This window comes from Blennius ocellaris (genome assembly GCF_963422515.1).
Source record: "Blennius ocellaris genome assembly, chromosome: 7".
NCBI lineage: Eukaryota > Metazoa > Chordata > Actinopteri > Blenniiformes > Blenniidae > Blennius > Blennius ocellaris.
The window spans coordinates 6989457-7009021 of record NC_137656.1 but is presented as its reverse complement, the minus strand read 5'-3'; the positions used below and the strand labels follow the sequence as shown (position 1 = coordinate 7009021).

Here is a 19565-nt window from a genome sequence, read left to right as displayed (position 1 = left end):
ATACACCCCCACATTTCCCCCCCTGCTCCTGGTCCACTGACCAAAAGGGAAGACTTGAGGCGGACACGCTGCAGATTCCACCCGCCTCACCCCTCATCCCCCCTACAATCACCCACGGACTCGTTTTTTTCTGCTCCCTTGGCCGTGGCCGTGGTGGTGGGGGGTGGAAGTTGGGATCCTCTCTGGAAGACGTTTTCTGCATGACGAGGGTGCAGGTGGCGAGCAAAGGTCGCAGCCATGCCGATGCATCCGGTCACCTCCACGTTGATGTACAGGGGGATCTGCACCATCCCTGACATCCTCTCCTACAGCGCACCGGTGAACCTGCCTGAAGACGAGGTGGAAGGTGAGACGATCGGCCGAAGGTTTGAGTATACACAGCGAGTGTTGATTGGTGCAGCTGGCGGTGGATCGTGAGGCTCCAACGGTGAAGTTGCTTCAAACTGAGCGCGGTCAGCACCTTGGACAGCGCTCAGAGAAATCTGATCCAAGCACTGGCAAGAAATAGCCCATGATTGTAGTAGAGGGGGAAAAAATGAGTGAGAAGATCACCTACTTTTTATTTTTTCTGGCAATGCCACTTTAAAATCACTTTCATTGCCCACGACCATCTTCCAGAGTGACTTTATCCCCTAACCGTGACGCTGATGTGGTCAGAATAGGCACATTGTGTCTTTAAGCATTCATTCATTGGCTTTTATTGAAAATTAAGGATGTAGAAGCTCTATCTCAGCAATTCCAATTTTCTCATTGTGTCCTGAATGGTAGAAATTTTTTTAATCATGTTTTGTGGATATCGTGGATGTCTTTCTGCAGATCTAAGAATGATTCAGTCAACATCCTGAAGTAAAATGGGATTATTCTGCTGACCAAAAGTCAACAACAGTGTTCAAAATCTGCACTGCAGTGGCACCGATGAGAGGAAAACTAGTGTCAAATCCCCTGAAACAAGCCTGACAACTATTCTGAGCAATTTGTCTTGCTGTATTTTTTGACAATTGCGAGGATAGCCTGTGACATCTGCATATAGCTCCACCGCAGCACCATTGAAGTCCCTGGTGTGTGTGTGTGTGTGTGTGTGTGTGTGTGTGTGTGTGTGTGTGTGTGTGTGTGTGTGTGTGTGTGTGTGTGTGTGTGTGTGTGTGTGTGTGTGTGTGTGTGTGTGTGTGTGACAACAAGCTCTTGTGTTATGTCTTGCTTTATGAATTTCTGCTCAACCTTGTCACCTTTAATAATGCACACTTTGAATATGCACAGGCTGTTTTATTTTTGACAGATTTTGCTGAAGAAATTCAAAAAGATCACATAAGTCTTGAGAAAAAGTGAAAGACTGGATCACATTATTAAAATCTTATCTGTGGGTGCTTGTGTGGGATTTCTTGTTTTTCCAGAGCCGAATCCACAAAAGAATTGTCATTTGTTCCTGCAGTTACACAGTCAGCTGTCTCACACAAAGGGGTGTGCGTGTGCAGAGCCATTCTCACACATGCATTCAGGGTGGCAGGCTTGTTAAATTCACTGGGGTTGATATTAATTAGAAACCCTGAGTGGAAGTAAAAAAAAAAAAAAAAGAGTTTTTTTTCCCCTCACAAAAGGGTTCAGAGGCACTCTTTGCTTTTGTTTCTGCAAACAGAACATCCAGAAAATGTGCCACACTGTCTCTCTTTTGTATATTTTACAGTTATTATTGAAAACCAGAAACCAGAACCTGTGATAGAAGAAAGACTGCCCAGTGTCAACATTAAATGTGATGTTTTTATGATGTCAGGCCCCCAATGATGGCACTTCATCAGCTCTTTAATGTCAAACAAGATTTTGAGTGTGGAGCGACCTTGCACATGACAACACATAAGAAACGGCAAGAAGCTCGTATTTCAAGTGGCTTTCCTGACTTCAGAAGCAGCTTTTCTTTGTTAAAAGGAAGGATTCTCTGGTAGATGCAGTAAAACGATCCCACTTCATTTCGACTTTAATTAGTTGAATCCTCGTCCTTCAACGGGAAGGCAGGGCAAGCTGCTTTGGGCTTTACAGCTGAAGTTACAGTGGCTGTTTGAGTGGAGAAGCATTGGGAGGCTTGGTGGAGAAGAGAGGAGCACCCGGGGTGATGCACAGTTAACTGCAGTGACAGAGCCTCTTTCGGCTGCTGGAGAAAATTAGTAATCCCGTGTGAGCGATGTCTCACAGGTTGTGAAAGAGGCAGACTTTAAAAGGCAGTGTCACGGAGGAGACTGATTGTTGCTGTTGTTGTCGAGAGTGAGTGGAGCAGAGATTCATAGCTTTTCATCCCTGTGAGAGAGAGAGAGAGAGAGAGCACAGAATAGGAGCAATATAAACACGACAGGACAGATTGGTTTGCTGATTAATTTGCTGAGACAAGTGACTGCTGTGCACAATGATGCGGCAAGATTCGTGCTTTTGAATCTCACTTTCGGAACTTTGCGAAAACAATACTGCTGATACAGTTTTCAGTGGTTAGAAGATGGAGTGGCAGTTCTACAATCTGCTGCTATCAGAACACAGTTTTGTCTTCAGGAACACTATGCTGCAGATGTTGGATGAATTTTTGCTCTACTTGAGTGACTCATTATTTATTAGGGGAGCTCAAACAACAAACGTTAGTAATTTTATTGAACATTTTGGAGGACTTCCTGTTTGTGACAGACACAAATCTACTCACTGCAGACACAATGGGGGCAGGAGGCTCCAGGAGAAAAATTTAGTGACGTGTAATCTCAAAACATCTTTGTATAAAGAATAAGAAATAAAGGAAGGTCAGTGTTGGTATCCCGGCACTCCCAGAAATACATTTATCCATCATTGTTTTGTCGCAAAAGTGATCTTTCACCAGAACATTAATCGGAGTAAAAAAAAAAAAAATGTTTCCAAGTCCAGCACTGCATCAATGGATCTATGTTCTGAACAGGACTCCTAAACACAGATGGAGCAATTTAAACAAAACATGTGCATTATTGTCACTGTGCTTGATGAATTGCTGACCAAGCAAACATTGTGCTGTTCTGAATTATAATCCACAGTCGACAATATTGAGTACCTCTCAATTAGCTCTTGACAGCATGTCACTCACATTGCCTCATGAATTACTTGTTGATGAGAAGAGCCCCGTGCAAGCCCTCGGTGTCTCGTCACCACTCTCGTCTCTTGAGAGATGGGACGAGAATTGGCTGGAAGTCTGAAGTGTCACATACATCAGCTTGGGCGCTGTCAGGGAGAAGGGGGCTTTGTCATGAAGCAAAATTGCATATTAGTGAGAATGTGTGCGTGCGCGCACATATAGGGTATGGGAGTCTGAAGTCCTATGGCACGCTTCGCCAAAGACTTGATTTTCAATTACTGGCTTGGACACACTGGGGAACAGGCCAATAGCACTGTACTTTGTGGCTGAGGAGGCTGTCAAAGCTATAATAGGGACAAAATGCTATTTTTCTGATGCTCGATAAGTGTGTGTGTGTGTGTGTGTGTGTATGCGTGGAAAAAGGTGGGGGTTCAGCAAGTACTTTACAGTGATGCAGGCATAAATTGAATTGGACTCTATATTCTCCATTACCCCTCCTACACTAGAGGGAAAAACAGTTGGTCATATTGCAGGAGCTCAATATGGTTTTGACCTCCTCCACCACTGGACACACACATGCACATATGTATACACACACACACACACACGCAAAGCTCATTGTCAATATCGCTGCAGGTGGAATTAAGTGGGCAGCCCATTTCCACACTGCCTAACAACAGTCCTATTCAGAGCAGCCTCGGAGTCGTCCCAGGGCTGAGCTTAAAGTATCTGTAACAGGTCCCACAGTGAGGCTTGTGCAAACAGAAGCTGGTGGTTTTCTGTAGACACAAGCCAGAGATAAGACACAGGCAGAATGTTTGCATCTCTCCGACAAAGTTGTGATCAGTGCAGCTTGTTTATTGTTGCAGTTTAAATCCGCTCTGACTTCCCCTCCTTTGTTTCTTGCTGTTCTTGATCTCAGACTTGCACAATTACAGAAGGGAGAGTTTACTAGCTGTACTTACTTATTTATGTGCCGTCATGTGGAAAAGCTCGAGGCGAGCGACTTATCTGAGTGGACACCATGTGTGCCCTCCTAACTGATTTTGGTTTATAATTTATTTAATCATCGTATAAAATTGCCATACATGAAGTTATACCAACCTTCTCCAACAATCCTGCATATACCATATATGCTTGTCAGCTCGGCATGAGTATGAGTACATATAGTATGTGATTGTTTTTTGTTTTTGGCCATCTGTTCAGAATGTATCCTCGCCAACACTCTCGTCCATGGGTGTGAAACATAAGGCTCATGGGCCTAAACCAGCCTGCAAGAAGCTCCAATCTGGCCACCAAACCATCAAGTAACTTGTAAGAATTTAAAAGAAAAGAAAAGAAAAAGTTTTCTTCAGAGTAGCAGACATCACAGAACACTGACATATCTGTGATGCTCGAAATCTCATTATGAGCAAACTACACTTAAGGCCATGCTTTTAGTTTGTAAAAAAATGCATAATGCAATAGTCATAGGAAAAGATTTTTGAGACATTTCACTGTATTTTGCACTGGAAGGTTTCATTGAAATTTACTTTCATGATGAGCTTGTGTAAATTACCTTCTTAATTTTGGGGGTTTTGTGAAAATATTGGCATCACATATAATCTGAATATAATGTACTATTGTACTAGTATTCTGGCACACTCAAGATGAAATGGTGCTGTATGTGGCCCCAGAATTAAAATGACTTTCACACCCCTGGTCCAGCCATGACTGTGGCTTTAACTTGGATAGAGAGTGTAGGATGAATGGCTGAGAAGTTGAAGGCTGGTTATCGGACGTCATGTGGAAGTGCTTTCTTTTTTTTTTATATACCTCTGACATTTCGGCTCTACTCTTCTCTCTGCTGTTGAAGCGTGAAGTATCATAATGCCATGAGCTAAAGATCTCACCGAGGCCATTGGGAGAAGGGTTGAGTGATTTAAAGCAATCTTCAAAGTAATACAACTGTTAGAGTGTCCAGGACAGGCTTTCTGCCAAAATCAGGAGATCTGAAAGAAATTTTAACCACAATAACTGTACATAACGTGTTGTAACTGATGCTTGTGCAAATTTCACCTATAATAAAGAAAAACTGATTTTTCCCAACCAACAAGTGTGTCAGAGCCAAAGAGTTTCCTGTTAATTTGTGTTCACATTATTGTGATTAAACATTTGTTGTCTGACAGGTTTTTATGGCTTTAGTCTCCTTTAGGTAGGTTTCGTGACCAATCTTTGGCCACGCCTACACAGCTATCACCAACACACAAAAAACACAAACACTGGGATTCAAAAATGACTTGTCTACATATTCACTCAATGAAACTGTGCAGTTTTTCTGGATAAGGTTTATTGTTGAGCCAGTTTCTATATGGGCTTAATCCAGAGAGAGAGAATAATTCATTAACAAGTCAGAGTTCACATATTAAGTTAAAATGATTAATTACAAAGAATATAAGAAACAAGCTGACGCTGGTGTCCTTGATGCAAACAGTGTCAGAGTTCAGTCGGACAGGGCGCAGTCCTCTCAGCTTCAAGAGACTCACACCCAGAATTCAGCATTTAAAAGTATTGATTTACTCATATGGCAGCATATCTTTTGTCACAACTGATATATACTTCCTTTTTCATCAGCTCACTTTTATAACTATACAAGGAACCAGAGGAAGCTTGAAGGAAATTGCAATTTAACTGTGTTTTCTCACATATTAAGACAAATTGCAGACAGACTCTCAAGCGCCCCTTCCCAAATCCTTGAAACAGCTTTTATTCATGTGGGGCCAAACTCAATCTGTTTCTAAGTAGCTAATAAAATGTGACATCAAGGCAAGATAATTTACTTGAGAAAATTGAGCATAAAAGAAAGTTGTCTGATAACTTCACTTAATGCTGAAAAAGAAAAGGTTCGTGAATGAAACCTAATCAATTAACGTTTCAACAGAACTGCTGCATTATCACCATTATATAAATGCATGTGTGTCCTTTTGTGAAGCAAATGTCAATCCCAATTAGTCCCTGCTATTTTGTATGCTTGCTGGCAATATTGAAATAGAAATAGAGAGTAAATAAAGAGCAGAGAAACAAGCAGGCAGAGGAATTAGCTTTATTTACCAGCGGTCCTATTTGATGGACATCACGTTGAGAGGAGGCTTTTACTGCCAATGCATCGCAAGAATATTAAATGGTTCCCAGATTAAAATGTCAATAAAAGAAACCCCACTTCTTTTTATTCTGTATCAGAGTGATCTGCTTAATGGAAGTTTCTGCCTTGACGCTTGCTTGTGCTTCCAGCCTGTTGGTTTCCGGCGTGAGAAGCTCCTCGTAATCACTGTCGCAGACACATGAAAGTGTATCCCGAGCCAAACCCATCACAGAGGCCCAACAGAGATGAATCTCTCCAGGAGCATTTTAGAAGCACAGAGTAAACTGTCCTCCATAATCACCATGAACCCAGCCTACTAATGTATCTCTGTATTCATTCACAATGTTGGCAGAGCAGGGGGGAGGGGGTCCTAATGTGGAAATCAACCATAGATTGTTCAGTCAGCATCAATGCTGCAAACCGTCATTTTAATGATGGGAGTACAGTTACCGTGCGTGTGCGTGTGTGTGTGTGTGTGTGTGTGCGCGCGCGCGTGCGTGCGCGCTGTGTGTGTGTGTGTGTGTGTGTGTGTGTGTGTGTGTGTGTGTGCGTGTGTGTGCGCGCGTGCGTGCGCGCGTGCGTGCGTGCGTGCGTGCGTGTGTGTGTGAGTGAGTGAGTGAGAGAGGAAAACAGTGAATTCGACAGATACATAGTGATTACGGAATAAGTAAAGACACACACTATATAATCTGTGAATCTTAAGAACTCTGCACCCTTCAAATGGATGACATTACACTCACAGATAATCTTAGTAGTGCTACAGTTTGGACATTAGTCCAAACCACAAGAGTTTGCACGTTTTCCTTGTCCACTTGTGGTGTTTTTGTGTGAATGTGTGTTTCTTGGGCTGAGTTCTTTTTGCTCTGTGATAGACTGGTTATAATTGGCTCCAGGGTGAGATGGATAAAGCAGTATGGAGGATGAATTCTTATGTCAGGGAACATTCCTGGAGTTGTATGGTGTGTAATACTTATTAAGGTAAATAATGCAAATGGTACATGTTCTCTAAATGCACTGGCTTCCTCCCATGATCCCATGATGATCCCTTTGCCAGCTTCAGGGATTTTCTTTTTTCCTTCCTTCTCAAAAAACTGAAAAATAAACACAACACCTCCACAAAATGCAAGGCCAAAATGACACCAGCCTTGGCATTGATTGGTCAGAAATACTTGATAGAATTTAATGATTCATTAAGTCTCCTTGTAGCCATCGCAGGATCCGAGAGGAATTCTAAGAACTCCAACAAAAAGCAAACTTTTATCAGGGGTTTGTTGAGACAGAGAAGATCGATGTGGACTGGGTTATGTGACAAGTTTGTTTCTTCTTCTGTCTCCTTGAGTCTTAAAAAAGTAATTATGGAACATTTTCTTAAAATGCCCTGAATTCCACACAGATTTTGAATGCATTATGCTTTCAAGAATAAACAGGCCTTTTTCATCATCTTTAGTTGTTCCCATGGTACTGTTTTGGAGGCTGTGAGGACTATTTTGACTGACAGCTATCTAAAAAAAAGAGCAAAACACTGACACCACCGTGGTCCTAATGGCATAAACCACCTGTGAGGGGTTGTTGATGTTTCTGCTTAACTCCTACTGTAGCAGCGGCAGCAGCAGCAGCATTGAGTCATTTCTTTGCCCTGAGGTGGAGGGTTGACTTCCATTCCTTTGGAAATACTTACATGAATACAAATGAAGATATTTAAAGACTCTAGCATCTGTTTGGGAAGACAGAATTTATGCACATAACGTATCTCTGGTGCAGAATCAGTGGGCGTTGCAGAGGTGTACATCTGAAGGGTCAACCGAGACCGTTTTAAACCACATGCCGATGAGTAGATGTGGACGACAACAAATTGACCAATCATACTGGCTGAAGATGTGCTGGCTCAATTTCAGTAGTGAGAAGAGACAAACTGGTACAGATGTGCTGCTAAAAATTCAACACATTTTTCCCCCACTTGTTTTCTTTCGCTATTGATTGCTATTAGCAGGGTCCTCTCGAAGGAAGCCAGAATCAATCCAATTATTGTTCCTTTGCAGAAAATGCACCTTGGTTTCACTCTTAAATTGGATCCCACAAACAAACACTTTGCTTCCTTTTAAAGCCAGGGGAGCTTTAATTTGTTCTCATTGACAAGCTTCTCTTTTAATCTCAGAATTTTCCCTCTCAAAAATAATTGAAATAAAAATTAACAATAAATTGAATCAAACAAACAACAACAAAAAAGACCTTTTCATAGCAAACACCATCACACTACCACTCACAAATCAAATTCCTTTGACAATGCCATAAGTCTGGCAAACATGGTTTCCTAACTCAGGCGGGCTTTTGTGAATGATTAACAAAGAAGAACGACGAGCAACATCAACAGCGCTGATGTCTGGAATTGTTAAATTACTCCAAAGTTAAATGCCTGTGAAGCCTTCCTCATATTTAGACTGATTTTGAGAATTTCGCTCTGGTGCTTCTTCATTTGTTATCGCTGATACAGAATAACATAATCTCGTGTGGAAAGGTGGGGGATCTGAAGAGAAATATGTTTGGTGATGCCCAGATTACTTGTCCAAAACTTAACCTTGGGCCGATGTCTTGGGAGCACATCCCTTTTCTCACAGTGAGAAAAGTGATGTGTGTAAAACTTTGCCTCACATGCAGTAGATTTGGGAATTATAGTTTTAGTCCGGGTTATGCCTGTTAAAGCCATTCTCTACATCTTCAGCTCTTTGGATCAAGGTGATGCAAGTAATGGAAATGTTGAGGGTAGGCTAAATGTCAATTTACCCCAAGAACTCAAAATTTTGGTTATTTGAGTAACCCAGTCCTGAACCACAATGAACTCACCAGCCATGAGATGTTACACAGATGTAACACAGTAAATTTAGAGTATACATCCGACGTAGCATGTTGGGTTAAGATTTCCCTGTCAAAACTGATTCCATCAAGCACACCCTCTTGCTAGACATCATTAACACTGGAGTAGAATTGGTCTTAAATGTCTGTTATCAATCCTGATGAAATGATCATCACAATCAGATAGCTGCCAAAGTTAGCGAGTACAAGCTTGCTATTCTGGAAAACAACTTAGTTTTACACCAAACAAAGACAATGAGGAGTTCCATGTGTAAAAAACAAAACAAAAAACCAGGTGTATTCCAGCTGGTTAAAAAAAAAAGTCCTTTTCCAAAATAGATGGTGTAAATTTTGTGACATTACACATGTCTGCCACTCGAGGCGGCCATAAAAAGCATCCACCTTGTGTGTAAGCATAATAAATTCTCACCCTGAGTGTCTTTCCATCGCTGCTCGATTCACAATCAGTCCCCTCTCTGCACCTAATGCAGGGTCGGCTTATACACACCCTGTCAGACAAGAGCACAGGCAGGAAGGAATAGATTTCAAAATAGCTTTATCCAATGCATCACCTGCCTGGATGCGGCATATGAAAAAGCTCTACTTGACATTGATGGTGATAAAGATGTGAGCCGAAATGAGCCACTTCTGTGAGCGTGAGGTGACCCAGCACCACAGCTGCTGAACTGCTCTTTAACGGAAGGAAAAATGTATTTATACAGGAAAGCCAATTTTTACGGGCATCAATTTACATCGTGTTGGAACTTTGGATGTGACAAGGCTTCACTTTGTGAAATAAGTATCTTTGCTTTATTCAATAAAAGTATAACACAATTGACCATTTCCAAAGATACCAGTAGCTACTTGAATAGATACAGAAAAAAAATTCCCAAATCTAACTAAACCAAGTATGTAGGCCATGGTACTTGCTAACTTGACTGATTGGGAGTCATGCCACTCTGGAGGCCGGTTACCCCTTGAAAACTGCTTTCAAAAAGTGGCATTTTCAGTGACTCCAAGCACCGTTGTCGCGTAAATAAACACGCAAAATGTAATGAAAGTTCTGTGTTTTCACTGGATTTTGATTTAAGTCAAAATAAAAACGTCATTCATTCGCCTCCTTCATCATGGTGCTCAAAAAGTGAAGTCAAGCGGGCATGCTGCTGCATCCCTGTTTCTGGAATTTCTTAAAAGATAAGCATTTCTATTAACCATACAGAAGCACAATGATTACTTCAGAAAGAAAAGCAAACAAACTACCATTTAGTAGAAGAATAAAATATTCAATATTTCCACTGTAATTTTTCAAGCTTGAACACTAATCTTACTGGTTTTTAGGACACTCTTTTTAACCTGAAATAACTTTAATACAAATCAATCTGCTTGTCCAAACTTTTTAGGTAAAATAGCTTACGCAGGTCCAGACTGTTGTGTAGTAGTTATCACTCTTGCCTCAGTGAAAAAGTTGTGAGTTTGATTCCTGGGCCAGGCCTTTAATGTGGTGACTTGTCCAGGGTGTGCACTTCCTTCATGGCAACATGACCCTGCATTCAAAATTCTAGCCATTGTCAAAGTCATGTAAAAACTTTAAAAATCAGAACTGACATATTCCAAAAACTCCCATTCCAATATTTAAGTAAAATTGCAGGTGGTTGGACATCTGGTCAACGACCAGCTTAGAGGTTTACCACGCTGTTGCTCATGTTCGCCCACCGCCTTCCAGTTACCGTTCACAACAAATTCAGAGCCCTGCCACTCGCTTACAAAGCACCAACAAAAATGACTCCCACGGCTGAAAACCCTTATTCATGTCTGCACACCTTCCTGCTCACCGTGCTTCAAAAGCGAAAGGCGTTTGGCACATCCACCACTACAGCGCTCCAAGTCAGAGGCTTGAATAATCTCCCTTGTAGTCCCTGGTGGTGAAATGAGCTACCAAGCTTGGTTTGATCTGAATCCCACCCAGTGCTTTCTTTATCATCTTTATACAACTAGAACATAACATGATCAGTTAAAAAAAAAAAATATGAGGAAAATACTTTGGTCACTGAACACTTCCTGTTGTTATATTCATATTTTTGGCCTCACACTGGGCTGAATGACACAGGTTGTTATCACCATTCATGTCTGCACTTGAATTTTCATGGTCACGTAATCAGCATTTTTGTAATATGTTGTTTGTACTGAATACGAACCACTGCTTTTAGAAGCCCCGATGGCTCTGAGTTACTCTCCAAACAAAAACAAGGTTGATCAAACAAAACTGTTACTGCTAGTGAATGTAAATGACAAAAGTAAAACAAACCACCAAAAAAAGATGAATAGCAAGGAGGTGCTGACAACTTGATGTAATTTTTATTTTTCATTTAATTATCTGTATGTCGGCATCAGTGTAAAAACTTAAAATCTGTGATCGAAAAGGTTTTACAGGGCCTTTTTTTCTTCTTGTAATTGAAAGACTATGAACAAAATAACAACAAAGCATCCATTTCACATCAGAAAACCAAAACTATTCTTACAATGGAATTTAGTCTTTTTCAATATGTTTTTAAGATATAAAAAAAATACTTGGGATGAAACATAATACTCGTGGATAATTTAAAGAAACCAAACTACCATAATTACATCACCAGTTTTTCTTTGGCTTGTCCTTATACTTTATGTTCCTTGACTTATATTAAAGCAAGTTATCAATGAAGTATACAATACATGCCATCTGTGAACATGAGATGTCACTGTATGACAACAGAATGCTGTTACACTACCACCACACAACCTGACAGAGTAATCCAAATGAGAAAAAGTAAGATAGCAGACTATAAACTGTTGATAATAGAACATAGAGTTACTTGCAAAATATGTTTGTGAACGAGCCATGTGTTTTCCTTAATTTCTCACAGCAATGTAATTTTTTCCAAAACTGGAGCAAAGAAATTCCACAGACGAGTCTCAAAAAGCTGCCGAGGATTGTCGGCGGTACCTTTTCAACTGGGCAAGGAAGATAAATGTGTCGTCTATACCAACAGCTTATGTGTTTTAAAAAAAAAATTCAAGCATCTGACTCTTGGTACAAAATATTTTTTTTTAAGATGGTTCTGACTGGAAATGAAAACACTTCCAATGATCCACAGGCAGTGCCTATTTGAAAATTGGTATAATTTGTTGTGCCCTATTGGCAGTTTTCCATTATGTAGCAAATGTTAAATTAACACAAATCTAACATGACAAACTCAAATTGTCATTAGCAATTTGTTACTGAAGATCTACGCAGTTGCCCAGCAACAAGGAGAGACAACAGGTTGCGGATTGCCTGGATAAGAAACAATATGGCACATAGTCTCATGTAAACTGTATTTTTTTTTTCATAATTTTACTGATCTTTGTTAAACAAGCTGTAGTACTTTAGAGCTTTAGAATTACTACAATGCATTTTATCTTGACGCCAAGTTAAGTGACTCTCTCTGTGGCTTTATACAAAAGAAATTGTTCTCTTCTTCAAAATGACAAACTATTACATCAACATGAAAAACAGACTTTATATTTTTATTTCTTTGCACTCTTTGTAGAAACATGATGCACGTGACGAGGAAGAGGATAACGTTTTTGATCCTCCTGATGCTTTATGTAGTTTGATCACTTGATATTTTGATCACATCAAGCACCCACGGCCTAAATCCTCCGTTAATCAGCTGCTGTAATCTGGCATCCCACCTTGCCAAAATGGGTTTTGATGGAAAACATGCGGCGCAGATTAGCGGGGAATATCGCGCCATGATTATGAAGACAAGTCATTTATTTCCATTTTGATCTATTGCCATGAAGGAGTGGATCCGGCAGACTTTATTACCTGTGAAATGAACTGTGATGAGTTGTGGAAGGTGAAGTGTTTTTTCTCCAGGGTAATGTTACCTCCCCCTTTAATGAACAACACGGCGAAGTCTGCCCCAGACAATGGCGGCGGTAGAAAAACAGCACCCATCAGCGAGGGAGTGTTTCCAATAACTTGGTGGAACTGATGAGGGGAGTGTCAGATAAGCTGTAATGCATAGACGAGGCATTTTGATATAGTTAACTTTTGACCTTTGTCTGAAGTGCTTCTCACACATGAAGCTTGATCCCGGCTCAGCACGGCTGTGATGATGAAAATCTTAAAAGTGGTGGAGGGGAAAAATGGAGGCAGATCAGTGGTTTCTCGTCCTGTCTGGAATATTAAAAAAAGAAAAGAATTTCACAGTTTTATTGACTTTAATTGTTCTGGGTCAAATGGGGTTTAAGAACTTGGCCAGAGGGATACCTTTTTTTTTTTTTTTTACTCACACAAAACAAAGCACCTTGACCTTTCCAGCATTTTTTGTTCTCTGGTCCTACTTCCTCCCTGTGGTTGTGTGAGTGCTGCAGTGGCGAGGTTAATGTGCCTTGAATTTCATATTGGAGGGAGGAGTACCAATCCAAGCCCAGAGAGGGGATTCTTCTTGAACACACAGACAACACAGATTCCTCCGTATACCCCTATTCTCCAGAGCCTTGTTAGAAGCCTGTTATGGTAATATTCAAATCTTTCGGGTGTCCAAGTCGGCCCATATCCAGCTAAAGATGGATTAAGGTTGCTGTGGGTGTTTTAAAAATAGTCACTGCCCGGGGTTCACACATATACACACTCAAAGCAGAGCTGTGTTTTATTTTTCCCACACTGATAAGGTCTTATATAAAGAGTGGGCGTGCTGCAATTACCGTTCCAAAGCAGCTCTTAGCAGATGCAGGTCTGGCTGCAGGGAAGGGGATATCTGGCTACAACAAACCACCCCTGGATTACATTCACGGACACTTCACTGCTACAAAAGCCCCGGCATTAGTCCGCTCCGCTCAAAGTGCCCCATGTGTAATTGGCAAAAGTTTTGAGTGATGCTAAATTTAACCGAGGGTTAAAAAAAAAGAGAAAAGAAAAGGTAAATCTCTGCTTAGGGCATGCCTTGAAAAAAATTTATTGTGCTTATGTTCTGCAAGGATAATTTTTGCTATTTAATTTCCACTTCGTTTAACTGTTATGTAAGAGCAAGATATAATGAAGACATGTCCACTTCACCATTACAGACACTGAAACACATAGAAAGTGAACATTAATCCTATTTTCAACAAATGATTAGTCCGGGGGTTACAGGTTGTTGCCTGGCAACTGCGTAGATCTATGCATTACAGCTTGTCCGACACATCTCATAAAGTCATAGTTGCGGATGCAAAAACCAGGTTAGCAACTTGCGGCTCAGTTGGAATAAAATCAGTGTCAATTTACAGAATCACCAATTACTGCAACAGCCACATTTTACACATATCTGTAATTGGTTGATGGAAGACTCACTGACAAGTTGAATGCCATAATCGTGGCATTACCAGATTGAATTGCTCCTTATTTCAACCTGTGAGCATTAGCATTCATCCTGCAATCAACTGAGAGAAACGTTGAACACTGACGAGTAAATGACTCGCGACTCTGCCGGTGAAGAGAGTGAGGTCAACACAAATCCAGTTTGGGAACCAAACCAGCTTCAGAAATGATCAATAACAAACTCATCATGTGGCATACTAGTTTTCAATAATATATTCATAGTGAGTTGAACTTATTTGCTTGTAATATGCGCATATAATGCCAGAGCACGAATTCTGTTTTTTAAAGGGAGTTAAAAAGAAATCTCATTTGCTGCCATGGTCGGGAGAAATACAAAGCAGAGTGCACCGAATGCAAAACATGACACTCAAGATTTAAGTGTAGATATTCTAAGTAAAAGACGTTTTTTGAAAGTTGGATTGTTTAAAACAGAAGTTTGTTTTCCTCCTTGTCCAGTAATACTTAAAAAGAGAGCTGTTGCTTTGTTGTTGTACTTTCTGTGCAGAAGAGACATTACCTAGCTCTCATTCTAGAGATATTCAAGTTCTTCTTCTACCATTGTTTGTGGATGTGAGACTGTTTTGGCAATAATAAAGCATATTGAGTAACATCTCAAAAAGCTATTTTGGAGATATTGTTGATTTAATACCTGGATATTCTATTCTATTGTATTATTCAAGAGTCCTTTTTTGTGGAAATCAAAATACGTCTACCCTGTTGTGCACTCAAGTTTCTTTTACAGTTGAAAGTCACTATAACTCATTATTTCTTGATTGATTTGGGAAGAATAAAAACTTAAAAAGAAAAACACACCACAATCTCTGTTGATCTAAAGTTGGCCTCAGTCCCCTAATGTTTCCCCCTGAATCCAATAATGTTTCCCTTTGTTCACATGAATCATTCTTTTTTCTCAGCGGTCTCTCACCATGTTTAGTTATGTTTAGAGTTCACAGACTTTTCTGGCATCTTTGTGCTGCAGCGGGGATCCACTGCACCTCATTGATATACAGCAGCATACGGAGAGCAGAGTGCGAAGGGACCGCACTGCACCTTTCTCCTGTACGAGTTTAGCTGTAGACACTTGGGTTTTGCAGACTCCCGGTCTTAACAGGAGCTTTTCATCCTCAGATCACACCATGGGGAACCGTGTGGCATTGCATCTTTGAAAGCCAACGAGCACCTCTCCACATCAAAGCAAATACCACATGCTTTCAACAAAAATAAACTCACCTTCCAGGTGGAGTCCCAGTCCCTGAGACTCGAGCGAAAGATGCAGCAACAGTAACTTCTATTTCAGTTTCTTGTTACTGTAAGAGAGTTAATGTATGATAATAGCTCCGTTATGTAAAATAAAGTTTAAACTGAAAATAAGACTGGTTGGAGCAGAATAAATAATACAGCTAAGGGTTGACTCAATAACATAGAGGAACATGCATGTGAGGTCAATTGGTGATGCTAAAGTGCCCCTAAGTGTGTGTGTGTGTGTGTGTGTGTGTGTGTGTGTGTGTGTGTGTGTGTGTGTGTGTGTGTGTGTGTGTGTGTGTGTGTGTGTGTGTGTGTGTGTGTGTGTGTGTGTGTCCAGCGCCCCATGACCCCGACCAGGGTAAGCGGGATAGAAGATGGATGGATATAAAGGAAGCTTTCCAGTTATCGTTTTTAACGACAGTACTCATTTCCTATAAATAATCCTAAACATGAATGATATTCGTAAAGACAGACGACTGGGTTGGATTTTTATTATGGGTTACTCTCAACTATCAAACTACCAAGTCCCAGTAGAATATGGACTGGGAGTCATGACTCACTTGAGGCAAGCATTGTTGTTATTACCCATTTTCTTGCACATATCCAGAAGAACTGTTTACTTCGGCCATGCACAGTAGCAGCGCCTCAGAAAAGTTGCCTTTTTCCCGTTTGAACAGAAACCGTGCCGGAGTATTTTCCCCTGTTTTCAGGGAGACACGGTTGGAACGTTTTTGGAGTTCCACCTTCGGAGCTGCTTTCAAAAAGTGGCTTTTTCAATTATGCAAATAAGACACCCAAAACACAGCGAAAGTTTTCTGTTTTCACTTGAAAACATTGTTTTGTTGAAATGGCCTCTGAGGCTTTGAATATGTTTTTTTGGTCTGCAATAAATGACTTATGCTTGAAAAGGATGTTATTTTCTATTTCAATTTTCAGGTATTCCTCACCACTATTATACATGTTAAATGTCCCTGTTTGATTCCTGTTCACTATCCAGTTGGATTCCAATAAACAACCACTTAAGTGGGGGACTTGGCAGAATGTGGGCAAGATTATGGACTATAGTGTATCAAGATGGGATGGAAGTCCACGTTCAATCCCCAGCAAGTATATTCATCATCTTTGATGCCAAGGTTCCTTTTAATTACTGGAAACATGGAAACAACTTAAATAGTCCCTCATACACAGTTTCTCTTAGTGGAGGGTTGATGGGATGACTGACTCTGGTAATGGAATGAGACAAGGTGTGAGTTTAATACCACATTAAACTTTCAGATTTTCCCTATGGAAAATACTGAAAATACCAAATGGAGTCTTATATGCACATATGTGGTTTAGATGTAGCTTTGGTTAACATGATATGATTCTGGTAACGGATTGTGCTTAAGGAAGAACTAAAGGCCCTATGTTTTTTTTCACATCTTGATGTGGCCAATGATAATCCATCCATCCATCCATCTTTGATAATGCTTTATGCAATTGAGGGTTGTGGGACAAGAAGCAATTCTAGCCAACAATGATAACTACATCAGGGACGGGTCACCATTAAATTATCATTCTGGTTGTTTTGAATGGTAAATGCGGCCAATGGGAAATGGATTTCACTTATATAGTGCTTTTCCACCACTTTATCAGTCCCCAAAGCACTTTACACTGTTAATGACTTTCATCCATTTACACACATATATTCACATGTCAATGGAGGTGGCTGCCATGCAAGGTGCTCAGTCAATCCATTGAGAACAGTTTGGGGTTCAGAGTCTGACTCAGGGGTCTTAGATGGAAATTTCTGAATGTAGCTGCATGGAGTGATTAAGTAAACTACTTTACCATGATTAAATGCTGCAAATGTAAATGGGTTTCAATGAAAAGAAATTGCAGCTTTCACACTCACACAAACACATTTGATTTACAATGACTTAAAGATACATTACTAAGTATTAAACGTAATAAAAACCACCAAGAACAACAGCTGAATGCATGACATGGAATAGTTAAAACATTATGGAAATGTGGAATATATATATTTTATTTTACTTGTTTAGGGAATCTAACACTATTCCAAGATAGGAAAGAAGTTGTGTTCGATCTGCAAATTTGTCAAGAAATGATCCAGCCAAAATTGTCTCCAAGGACAGAAATCTTTAGTGTCAAGTTGTTGTTAGCTTTTCCTGGGTGGAGCTTTTCCCTTTCTTTGTCCAGGTAGTGGAAAAAAGTAATGGAGATATTCCTAAATTGTAATTAAGTTTATGTATAAAAACTCCAATGAAAGATTTCTCTATTTTTATCTATTCAGCCAGCTTAATTCCTTTGGAATGAATCAGTTTCACAAATTCTTGTTCTGGAATGTTACTTTTTGTGGAAATGGATTGGCACAATCACTGAGTTACCGTTTGGCAGCAACTTCAACTACAAAGCCGCACGAATGTAAAGCTGCTCTAATCAACGTGTGCAATGTGAAAGTGGTTGCTTATGGGCACGGACCTGCAGGGAAAATTACCTGATTCTGCTGTTGAGCTGGTGTGTTTTGGGTTCTCTCATTAGCTCGCTTTCCAAACACAGCAGGAAGCCTTTTTCTCCTCCTGATAAACCCAGGGTGCGCTACCTTCCGGCACAGAAGAACATTGTCAAGGTCCACGGAAGTATTCAAGAGCTCAAAAAAGCTAGATCATTTCCTCCTTTGTTTAGTATAGACTTAAGCAGAACTAAGAGGAAAGGGAATATTCAAGTTACAATTCTCACATGTACAGAAACACAATATTAATGGAGCCAAAGTGCTGCTCTGCATCAGATGAAAGTGTGAAACGTGTCATTTCAACTCTAACGAGGCAAAAGTGTGAAATCACAGGTTGTCATTGTAATACTCTGCTTTGCTCAGGCAAAAACACAAACTTCCAGAACAACACATGGTCATGGTAACAATGCAAAACGGGTAGTTTTGTTGACGTATGTGACAGTTTCTTTTATATTGGTTTGCAACGATGGCTTCCAGGATGAAAACTCTGTGCTTGATCTGATGAACCAACTTCACATGATTACCTTGACACACAATGGTGAAGCTGCAATTTCAAACATGTACTTTACACGCAAGTATACATTGCAATAGTTCATGACACGATCGCAATGTCCTTATTATCATATTGAAAACTATCTACTTCTATCTACTTATAGAACACGCTGATGGATCAATACATAACCACACAAAACAACATGAGAGAAGGTGTGCAGAAAGTGAGAATGATTTTTGAATGAAGATACAAAGGATTATAATGATTTATTTTCTTTTGCAATACTTTGCAAATAATATTACTGTCAGGGTGTAGGGTGAGGTCCCCTTTAAGAGTGGGCGGGCCATAGGTCTGGGTTGTCAGCACCTCACCTGTGGCCACTTCTTGTAATCACCCTGCCCTATATATGTCCTGTCTGTGTGTTTGTTTGTTAGCGATGTCCCGTCCGTCCGGTCCTGTGCTAGTCTTCCATGTCTCGTCTGTCCTGTCCAGTCATTGGAGTCAAGTCTGCTGTGCTCCTCATGTCAAGGAGCAACCTACGATTCATCGGTCTGTGCTGTCCGCAAATAAAAGACTTGTTTGAATCCAGCCTGCCTCCAGAGTCCTGCACTTGGGTCCTGTCCGTATCCGTGACAATTACAACATCTCCAAGTATGTCAACCAATGTTGGGGTCTGTATCAAAACAAAAGAGTGTGGGCAGTGTGGACAGCTACCTGCTTTACCATGATGACTTGCTGGTCATTAGTGTGTATCTAATCCCAACTCCCAGCTTGTTATGTCGGATCAAAGCAGGCAAAATTAATTACCACAGATTTACAGCCAGCAGGAGTTTGATTGAAGAAATTGACATGATTAGAAGATAAATACATGAGGTCAGTAAAACT

The 19565-nt window shown here is 40.5% G+C and overlaps 1 protein-coding gene across 1 annotated transcript in view; it reads left to right on the top strand.

Annotated features, from left to right (window-relative positions):
* Positions 1-237: 237 nt before the first annotated feature.
* The window catches only part of cabp7a (calcium binding protein 7a), a gene marked incomplete at both ends in the record, with an annotated part of 33691 nt that continues 14363 nt past the window's right edge, over positions 238-19565 (top strand). The window contains one exon of the mRNA XM_080499379.1: positions 238-346. Coding sequence (XP_080355505.1) covers positions 238-346 — 109 coding nt within the window. The remainder of the gene's footprint in view (positions 347-19565) is intronic.